The following is a 10,447-nucleotide window of genomic DNA, read 5'->3' on the forward strand; positions in this document are numbered from 1 at the left end:
CAGACTGGAAATATAAATTTAGGGGTCATCAGCACATAGATGGTGTACAAAGGCATGAGACTGGATGAGACCAGCTAGGAAGTGCGTGTAGAAGAGAAGAGGTCCGAGGAATGAACCCTGGGCACAGCAGCAAGATGAGGACAAACCAACAAAGGAGATTGAGAAGCAGCAGCTGGGAGTGTAGTGCTTTGGAAGCTGTCTTCATCAGCTCAACTGCCATAACAAAATACGATAGAGTGGGTGGCTTAAACAATAGAATTTTAGTTCTCACAGTTCTGGAGGCTGCGAAGTTCAAGATCAAGGTGCCAGCTGATGTGGTTCCTGCTGAGGGCTCTTCCCCTGGCTCCTCACATGGCCTTTCCTCTGCTCTCACTCTCTCTCTCCTCTTCTTCTTATAAGGAAATCAATTCTATTGGATTAGAATATCACCTTTCTGACCTCATTTAAGCATAATTATCCTCAAAAGGCCCATTTCAAATATCATCACAATGAGAATTAGGACTTCAACGTGAATTTGGGAGAGACACAATTCAGTCCATAGCAGAAGCCAGTGAAAAACATGTTCCAAAAAGAAAAGGAAGGATATATCCACCCCATTACGTGCTCCTAATCGGTCAAGTAATGTGAGGACTGAAAACTGACCATTTGTTGTAGCAACACTGAGGTCATTTGTGACATTTGATAAAAGTTGTTCCAGTGCCGAAGCCTCATTGGAGTCCATTCAAAAGAGAGTGAAAGGAGAGAAGTGCTGTAAAATTAAGAACCAGAATGATAGCTAGGGGAAGGTGGAGTCAAGAGAAGATTATTTCTGAATGAGAGAAATGAAAGCGTGTTGTTGGGGATGATCCACTAGAAGGGCAAACGACATTACAAGAGAGGAGAAAATACAAGAGTAACCTCCTTGAATAAGTGGAAAGGAACGCAGCATAGTGGACAAGTGGAGGGATGGACCTCAGGCAGAAGCACAAATAGTTTATTCCAAGTAACATCAGAAGAAAAGGTAGAGTACTATTTATGAGCACAGATGCAGGTAGGTGAGCAGATGGTTTGGTGAGTACTTGTCAAAATTCTCTTCTGATTTCTTTAAATTCTTTTCAATGAAATGTGGAGTAAAATTTCTGAGAAAGAGGATATTATTTGAGAGAAAGAGAGAGAGAGGGAGTATTGGGGATTTGAAGAGAGACGAGGAAGGTTGTACTAGTTATGTAGGAGAATGGGCAAGCGAGTAAATGAGGAAAATATAATCTGATTATTGCATGGCGTTATCCCCTGTCCTTTAAAGTTGGTGTTCATGAATGTAAAGTGAAGCCTCTTAGCATGGCTATGGACTTTTCTCAGCCACAATCTGCTGAACAAATACAGGGAGAGAGTAGGATTAGAGTTGGGTTTACATAGCAGAGCGACTTAGCCAAAAGAGCATCATAAGTCAAAAAAGGCAGGAACTTTGAGAGTACACAAAGCAGTAATGATAATGATTGACTAGGGAACCTAAACTCATTAGAGAGAAAAGTGAAGACATGGGGGAGGTGAGGGACAGTGAAAAATTTTCAAACCCCTAACTGAGGAGGGAGCTGAGAGGACAGAAGTGTAATCTATGTGGATGCTGAGTTCACTAAGAATTATCGCAGGAGTGGTACTGGAGAGAGTGAGAGTGAACCAGGGACAAAAATCTTCAAGAAGTAAGGGAAAACGAAAGGGAGGAGGAGGGGAAGTGTGACAACAAGGAGGGGTTTGGGGCAAAGACAAAGACATAAGAGTCAAAGCTACGTGCAAAACTGAGGATGACTTCAACAAATCTACAACATCTCTAACAGAAATGGGCAGCTTTCCACACGTTACAGATGGTAGTACTGCGAATCACTGAGGTTAAGCAGCTAGCTTAGGTCACTCAATCAGAGAGTGAAATTCTAACTCAATTAAGACTTAAGAGCAGAAATGATAATGAGAGGAAATTATGCTGCCTCTCACCTTCAGACACTGCCAGAGACACACTACCCCAAAGAGGCTTTTCCTCCAGAATTCCCCCTTCCTTACCCTGGGGGACTCCTCTCTGGACACCTCCATGCAAGGTACTAATTATGGGAGTGGAACATATTAATAGATTCCCCAGAGCTCTGGCCTCTCTTCTAAATAACAAGGAAAGTTAATTCCCCTATTTCCTCTCCAGTGAGAGGACTCATCAACGTGCTTCCTCCTTTTCTTCAACCGCTATGCCCTTTAGATTCAGGAAGGATGTTTTTGTTACCACCACCAACTAATACTGATTTGCTACCACCACAAGGCTCAGATCTTTGCCTTGTGTGTACCCCATTACAAGGCTTTCCAGGAACAGATATCATTTCTGCCTAGATCTCCAAGTTTCAGACTTAGGTGCCTTGTAGTCCAGACATTCTATTTATTCCTCTGTTGACAAGCAAGATGGCAACCACCCCCTGTCTTCTTCCTGAGGTACCTGGCTCTGATCTCGGGCATCCATTCCAGAAACCAACACAGTTATGCAATTGGATCTTTTATGAAATCCTCCCAACTGCCATTTCAAACCCAGAAAATCCAGAGCAGGAGCAGGAGACCAACTTATCTTCTGGAAATTCAGGTTCTAAATATTAGTGCCAGAGATTAGACATGGAGGTAAGTTTGTTACTATAGCACCATAGGAAAAAATGGTCTTGCAGCTGAAGGGCACATTCTAGAATACCTCTTGAGGTTTGGGGGCACATTATACAACAGATTTACCCTCTGGATGTGTAAGGGGAATGATGGGGTGTATGTGTATGTGTATACATATATAGGTCCGAGCTATGTATTTGGGAATTTGTACATACATGTAATCAAGATGCTAACAGTGCAATTTTATTTGTGTGTGCCTGTTTTCATGGCATGGCATGTTTGAACAGGAATGGTTTAAGGCTTGCTTGGCTGAACTGGGATGTGGCTACATGACATCACTCTCAAGGGCCTATTAAGAATTCTCGGCCGGGCGCGGTGGCTCACGCCTGTAATCCTAGCACTCTGGGAAGCCGAGGTGGGCGGATCGTTTGAGCTCAGGAGTTTGAGACCAGCCTGAGCAAGAGCGAGACCCCATCTCTACTAAAAATAGAAAGAAATTATATGGACAGCTAAAATATATATATAGAAAAAATTAGCCGGGCATGGTGGTGCATGCCTGTAGTCCCAGCTACTCGGGAGGCTGAGACAGGAGGATCGCTTGAGCCCAGGAGTTTGAGGTTGCTGTGAGCTAGGCTGACGCCACGGCACTCACTCTAGCCTGGGCAACAGAGTGAGACTCTGTCTCAAAAAAAAAAATAAATAAAATAAAATAAAATAAAAGAATTCTCAAAGGCCCCTGAGAATGATGTTCCCTTTGTTCCCTTTTCATTTGTTTAAGAAATATTTGATCATAAAGCCAGGGGCATAGGACATGAACCTTAGACGTCATCTACTTCAAACTTCCCAATTTACATGTGAAAAAAATTGAGGTATAGAGAAATGAAGTGACTTCCCCACATCAAATAACCTGCTAAAGGGAGCTATGCTAGGTAGAACAAAGGTCTCCTGACTTCTGATCTACCAGAAAGTGTTCTTTCTTCTACTCAGATGACTCTTGATTTAAAGGCTAGTATGCAAGTGCTGATCTGTGGTAATCAGGTGGTAATCACACTAGAGCTTACAGCAAGAGAAGCATAAACATGGGAAGCAGACTCTATTTACAATAGATTAGAAACCAGTAGTCAACGGTATAATGGGTTGTGTTAGAAAAAAAATTGAGGCACAATAAAATTTTAAGGAGTTTATTTGAACAAGCAGCAATTCATAAATCATGTAACTCCAAACCAAAAGTGGCTGGGGAGCTCCCTGGAGGCAACGCAAGTGGGAGGCTTTTATAGTACAAACACAGAAGTAAAACTAAGAAAATATTTGGTTGCAGTTATAGAGTTGCCTTATTGGGTCCAACCCATTGTTAAGTCCCTACTTATATAATTATGTTTGTTGGCTGCCTCTGATTGATTGAGCTTAAGTTCAGTTTTTCTTTAAAATAGGCATTTACAAGAAAGTGCAAATTAAGTTTCACCTCTGTTTGCAAATCAAGCAAGGGTAAGGTAACTTAACCTATGAATCATAGCAGGCTTTGTCTGCTCTGGGATTCTTCTGGCCTGGTCTGGATTCTCCTTTAACAGTTGCATTAATAAAATCTGAGCACCTGGAACAAGGGAAGTGATAATTCTGATCCACCAAGTGTCAGCTGGGCCAAGCTTGGGGTATTGCCCTTATTTTTAGGCACTAGACACTTTCACAGAAAGTGGGGGAAGAAGGCTCAGAGTGAAATCTGTTTCAAATATCTGAAGGGCTGTGGAAAGGAGATTAGATTTCTTCTTTGGGCCCTAGGAGTACAACCACAACCGGGCAGGCGGCTGAAAAGAGCACTGATTTGGGTATCCGTTGGCCTGAGTATACACCCCACACGGCCACTGACTACTATGCCCGCAGGACAGCTTAAATAGCCTTTTTGAGCCTGTCTGTTCATTTATAAAAGGGAGCTCTATCTCCCTCATAGAATCTTGTAACTATATGAACCAAGGAATATTACCACGTGACTATCTTCCGAAACTAAGGGTTCAAATCTGTAAAAGAGAGTACAATCGGGAAATAAATGTATGTGCTTCCATCCCTTCCCCCAGCCCATCCCCACATTCCAGAGTTTTCCTTTGCTTATAAGGTAGTGTCGCCCTTTTTTATTTCGCCCTTCCAAACACTCTGGGAGTTTTCCTCCTTTAGGCTAACCACAGCACAGAGGAGCGCTTCCTCCTGCTGGGTTTCTCCGACTGGCCCTCGCTGCAGCCGGTCCTCTTCGCCCTTGTCCTCCTCTGCTACCTCCTGACCCTGGGCGGCAACACGGCGCTCGTGCTGCTGGCGGCGCGCGACCCGCGCCTGCACACGCCCATGTACTACCTCCTCTCCCACCTGGCGCTGGTGGACGCGGGCTTCGCCACGAGCGTGGTGCCGCAGCTGCTGGCCACCCTGCGCGGCCCGGCGCTCTGGCTGCCGCGCGGGGGCTGCCTGGCCCAGCTGAGCACGTCGCTGGCCCTGGGCTCGACCGAGTGCGTCCTGCTGGCCGCGATGGCGCTGGACCGCGCGGCCGCCGTGTGCCGCCCCCTGCGCTACGCCGGGCTCGCCGCGCCGCGCCTCTGCCGCGCGCTGGCCGGCGCCTCCTGGCTCGGCGGCCTCGCCAACTCCGCTGCGCAGACGGCGCTCCTGGCGCCGCGGCCGCTGTGCGAGCCCCGCCGGCTGGACCACTTCATCTGCGAGCTGCCCGCGCTGCTCAAGCTGGCCTGCAGCGGCGGCGGACACGCCACCGAGAGCCAGATGTTCGCCGCCCGCGTGGTCATCCTGCTGGTGCCTTCCGCTGTCATCCTGGCCTCGTACGGCGCGGTGGCCCGGGCCATATGTGGCCTGCGGTCCAGCGGTGGCCGGAGGAAAGCGGTGGGCACGTGTGGGTCTCACCTGACAGCCGTCTGCCTGTTCTATGGCTCGGCCATCTACACCTACCTGCAGCCCACCGCCCGCTACAACCAGGGGCGGGGCAAGTTCGTTTCACTCTTCTACACGGTGGTCACACCGGCCCTTAACCCGCTTATCTACACCTTCAGGAATAGGGAAGTGAAGGGGGCAGCGAGGAGGCTTCTGGGGAGTCTGGGGAGTGGGCAGACCAGACAGTGAGTGGGTTGGGAGGGAAGAAATTATTAGCCCAGGGTCCAAGCATGGGAATACCCATTGGAGAGTCAGTTTAGCCTTCAGTACATTTTTTTATGAAAATCTGCACCATTTGTCCTCAGGGAGTCCAAGGTTAATGAAGGAGGTCCTTTCCTCTCTCCAAGAAATGTTTGGATTCTTGAGGAAACGTCCATAACCCCTTCATATACACAGGTTTAGGGAGGGCAATGGCCCTTGGGCTTCTCCTAAGCCATGAAGAGAGGAAGCATGATTTGGGGGAGACCTCCCTCATCCTCAGAAATTCCATCTGCCCCTCAAGACTCCATATGCAGAAAAGATGATGTACAACCTGTTTATGTGTAGCTTTCTCCCAGTCTGATAGAAGACCAAGGAACGCCCATGGTCTCTGCCCTCAGAAGTCTCTCCAGTTAATGAGAAAGTCATAGTTCCTACCCTACAGGAGACCCCATCCAGAAAAGGGAGTGTCAGGTGTGATTTTTGACAGGCCTCCGTTCTTTGGCTCCTTGCTTGGAAAAATCGCAAGCCGGACCCATGCGATGGAGAGATGACAGACACTTAGCACTTCCACACAAGCAGCTTTTGTTCCAGGCTTCAGGTATACAAAGCGAAAGTTTTCCAGTTGGGAAAGGGGTCTGTCTGCATGAGTGGAGAAGACCCTGGGGTCTTACCACACCTCTACTTTTATGTGTACACCTTATGATATGCTAAATGGGGGTGGAATATTCATTATTTTTCTGGGAAAAGGGTGGAAAGTTCTTAGAGCTAATGGCTCTCCCCTATTTTATCCTTATGGTGTAACTTTCAGGGGTTGCCATGATATTTGTAAACTGTCATGTGGCTGGTGGGTGTGACTTTTACTATGCTAATGTATGTTAATGGCACAGAGGTTACTTTTGGTCATGAGCTCCTAGTTTCTGCACATGCTCCTGGAGGGGGAAAGTCCCTAACCTCAAGTTCCTGCCATTGCGGGTTTTGTTCTAGATGCTCATTGGCCTCCTCATTTTCGCCCCCCCCCCTTTTCCTGTGTTTAAAGCTGCCAACCCGCACCTGACCCTAACAGGAGCCATGGGCTCTCTTCTTGGAAAATCAGTCCAACCTAATGCAGACCTAGCCAGATGGCCAGTGCCCACCAAAGAGCATTGGACCCATATGTGTGGTGAAGAGTGCTCATAAGTGTGGGGAAATTTGCAGAGTGGGGTTAAACTAGGAAACTCTCTTGCAGGAGGTGGTTCTTGAGCAAGTTTTAAAATAAACAAGGAAATAGGACTGGTGGGGAAGAAGGCAGGCATGTCTCGGTTGTGAGAATAACATACAAGTGACCAGAAGCCAGACGTAAAAGAGAGATGATGAGAGGAGTAAATGGAGGGAGGAGGATGGAGGAAGGACTCAAGTTCCCAAGAGAGGAGCAGGGATCTCCTGATGAAGGAAGCAGAGAGGAAAGTGCTCCACCAGCCAGAACTGGAGCAGAGTATTGGGGTCAACCCAGAAGCCAGCCCCTTACCACCCTCACCCAGACTGATACTCTCAGCCTCAAAAAAACCTGCTAGACCCTAAGACAAGCAGGACAGAGACTGGTCCACAATCCCCCACCTTTCAGAAAGTTTGTTCCCTCCCAAAGCACATATACCTGCAAGGAGCCCCAACTGGAGAAACAAGATTTCTAGATCCTCATGGAAAATATATTTCCATGGCCACCTCCATCCCCAGAAATAAGAGCAATGTTTAGCTGGGTGTGGGACATCGAGAATAAAAGGCAGCATGGTGCCAGGCTTCATTTCATACCAAACAGTCTGAAATAAGAAGAGAGGAAGAAGTTTATTGGAATTTTCAAAATACTTATTAATTACATTGTGATCATGTCAGAAAAATTGATTTAATTCATAGTAAATCATTTCACTGTGCGCTCTACGTAGAAATTCAGCTTGATTCAACAATAATTGAGTGATATTATAAAGGAAGCATTGGGTTTAACAAAGGAACACAGAAATTAGTAGAACATGGATCCCAACAAACTATTCTTTTGTCATATAGGAAAGGAAATAGGAGTTTTTCTATAAATTAAAAAGTACCAAGAAAGGATTAAGCTTCAGCTTTGTTTTTTTTTTTTTTTTTTTTTTTTTTTTTTGAGACAGAGTCTCACTCTGTTGCCCAGGCTAGAGTGAGTGCCGTGGCGTCAGCCTAGCTCACAGCAACCTCCAACTCCTGAGCTCAAGTGATCCTCCTGTCTCAGCCTCCCGAGTAGCTGGGACTACAGGCATGTGCCACCATGCCCGGCTAATTTTTTCTATATATATTTTTAGCTGTCCATATAATTTCTTTCTATTTTTAGTAGAGGTGGGGTCTCGCTCTTGCTCAGGCTGGTCTCGAACTCCTGAGCTCAAACGATCCGCCCACCTCGGCCTCCCAGAGTGCTAGGATTACAGGCGTGAGCCACCGTGCCCGGCCAAGCTTCAGCTTTGAATGCTATCTCTAATGTTCCTTAAACATTTATTTTCTATTCTGAGTAATACATCTTAAACAATCCTGCCACTTAATCAATTATATTAGAATCAAAGAATTAGAGTTGGAAATGTTTTTCATCCTACCCACCCCACCCCAAATCTTACTCTATTTATCTCATTCTCATTAATTTTGGGAAATCATCAAAGGATATGATTGTTAAATAATAGATTAAAGGAAATAAGCCCTTTTGTAGCTGATAGCACCCCCTTTCCAGGGCAGTCACCCCCCAATACAGTGGTATGTCAGAAAGAGTATATTGCCCTTTCTGATGTTATAATCTGCCATGATCTTCCCATTTTCCAATCTCTTCCCATTGCAAGTCACGATCTGGGTCTCTGGGGTTATAGCAGTCTTAGTCTCAATCATCTCTTTCACCTGGGCCACTGAGCTGGACCTTCGCACCTGGAGGAGGTGCCTCTGCCCCTCATTTCCGGACTCCACGAGAAACAAGGGCAGCTCCTCATCACTGGGCTTCACTACTTTCAGGGTGAGGTGGATGGTCTTCTCCTTGTCAATGCCATAAGATGATAGCCTTCTCTGTGGCTGTAGGATCTTGGATCCCAACAGAAGGACCTGGTCCTGTACAGGAACCTTGGTCTTAGACCGGACATGTTCATTGATCTTCCTCACTCTGTCATCCAGGTTGGCATCAAAGGACATTAATTCCCATTCCGTGGAATAGACAGTCACCTGGGCAATGAGAGCCAAGAGATAGTTGCCTAGAATGCCTGCCACCCTTTACACTCCCTGGTCCCGCCGTAATTGTTCCCACCCTTCCACTGCCTGCCTCGTCCTCCAGCTCCTTTCCTCCTTCCCTTTCTTGGAACTTCTTTGGAATTCCCACATTATAGCACAAACAAGAAAACCGGTCGCATTCCTTTGTAACCACACCTTTTATCCATTTCAAAATGTAACTAATGATTTTCCACCTTATTTATCTGCCTCTCCTATCCTGAAAAAGTTTGTCAAATGTCAAAAGTAAAATAAAGGTTCAAAAGGTGTACACCAGGCTCTAAAAACAACTCCCAAAGAGAATTTCCAAGATTTGGCAGCCTCGTAAGATACTCACAGCCACACGATATCCTCTGTGACTACTTCAGAAGGAAACCCTCGTTAGGACACATAATCTCTGAACTGTTAGTTTCCTTTTTTAATGTCCCATTGCTTTATAATAATAACTCATATCTTACAGTGATGCTATTTTCAGTGGTACGTGTTAACTGTGTTTCCTGTGTTTTTATATCTACTTAATGTTGCATATGACCTGCTTTAATTAGACCAGGACCTCACTCAGAGAGAGTAGGGAGTTTACATAAATCTGACTTCAATAACAGAAAAACTTGAAAAGATGGGAAAGCTCATGGCCGTATTGCCACTTGAAAGCCTGGTGGTCCTGGGAGGACCTCCCTCATGCTCCATTCACAAGTATTTTCTCAACCTAACTGTCACAGACATTCCTTCGCTGGAGGGTCACTGTATTATGTTAATTGCCCTCCTTGCAGGCTGTCTTCATTGTGCATATTTTCTTATATAAGGTAATGTATTAGGTCACTAACAACTTAAGATAAACGAGTTTTGTGAAGCTCTACTTTGAGCGGAGAGGGAAGCTTCAGTTTAAGGACCCTGGAAATGTTTCCATTAGTTCACATCTCACCAGCCCTTTGGGCACAAAGCTCGCCCCCACTTCCTACCGTTTATCCCAAACAGCAGCCAGTCCAAGGTCTGATTCAAAAGAGAACTCAGGAGCCACGCAACCAACCTCTCTTCAGACAACTTCCTTCCCATTCTGCAGCTATCCTGCCTCCCTGAGCACTGTCCCTCATCCATCCCTGACATTTTTCCCCATCCCCTTTACCAAATCCCGACTTACACAGAGGCAGGAAGCATTGGGAGCCATCTCTGCAGCCCAGGGAGCAGAAAGCAGAGCCCGGGAAGAAGGTCCCTGCATCCAGCTTATAAGCAAGCAGTCGAGTTGGAAATCCCCTGCTGCGTTGCCTGGCTTTGCCATGCTCTTTGTTCTCGCATGTTCTCGTGAATTTTTCTTTCACTTTCGGAGTGAAGTTAACAAACCAAGAATACTTTCTGATCACACGCTTCTCCCCTCAGCCAATCCATTTGCCCTGCGGTTCCAAACACCAGATGGTCCTTCTCTGCTGAGAATATTTCCATGATTAACAGCTACCTCCCCTCTCCCAGTCCTGACTTACTACCATCC

At 46.2% G+C, this 10,447-nt stretch overlaps 2 protein-coding genes across 2 annotated transcripts; one reads left to right on the forward strand and one right to left on the reverse strand.

Moving 5' to 3' along the window:
* The first annotated feature begins 2,622 nt into the window (after positions 1–2,622).
* Positions 2,623–5,715, forward strand: LOC138395615 (putative olfactory receptor 2I1). Its single transcript, XM_069488463.1, is given in 3 exon segments — positions 2,623–2,628; positions 4,719–4,772; positions 4,774–5,715. Coding segments are annotated over 3 exon segments (1,002 nt in total).
* A 2,471-nt stretch (positions 5,716–8,186) lies between these two features.
* On the reverse strand, positions 8,187–10,183 carry UBD (ubiquitin D). The gene is made up of 2 exons (XM_069488404.1): positions 10,103–10,183; positions 8,187–8,922 (listed from the first exon to the last, which is right to left on the reverse strand). The coding sequence occupies exons 1-2, from the start codon at positions 10,178–10,180 to the stop codon at positions 8,452–8,454; spliced, it is 549 nt and encodes a 182-aa protein (XP_069344505.1). The 5' UTR covers positions 10,181–10,183; the 3' UTR covers positions 8,187–8,451.
* Positions 10,184–10,447: the final 264 nt, after the last annotated feature.

The sequence above is a fragment of the Eulemur rufifrons genome, chromosome 15 (genome assembly GCF_041146395.1).
Source record: "Eulemur rufifrons isolate Redbay chromosome 15, OSU_ERuf_1, whole genome shotgun sequence".
Classification (NCBI taxonomy): domain Eukaryota; kingdom Metazoa; phylum Chordata; class Mammalia; order Primates; family Lemuridae; genus Eulemur; species Eulemur rufifrons.

Coding starts and splice junctions, on each gene's coding strand:
- UBD (XM_069488404.1), bottom strand. CDS start 10,180: ATGCAGGGACCTTCTTCCCGGGCTCTGCTTTCTGCTCCCTGGGCTGCA. Junction 8,923..10,102: donor CCAATGCTTCCTGCCTCTGT/GTAAGTCGGGAT, acceptor CTCATTGCCCAG/GTGACTGTCTATTCCACGGA.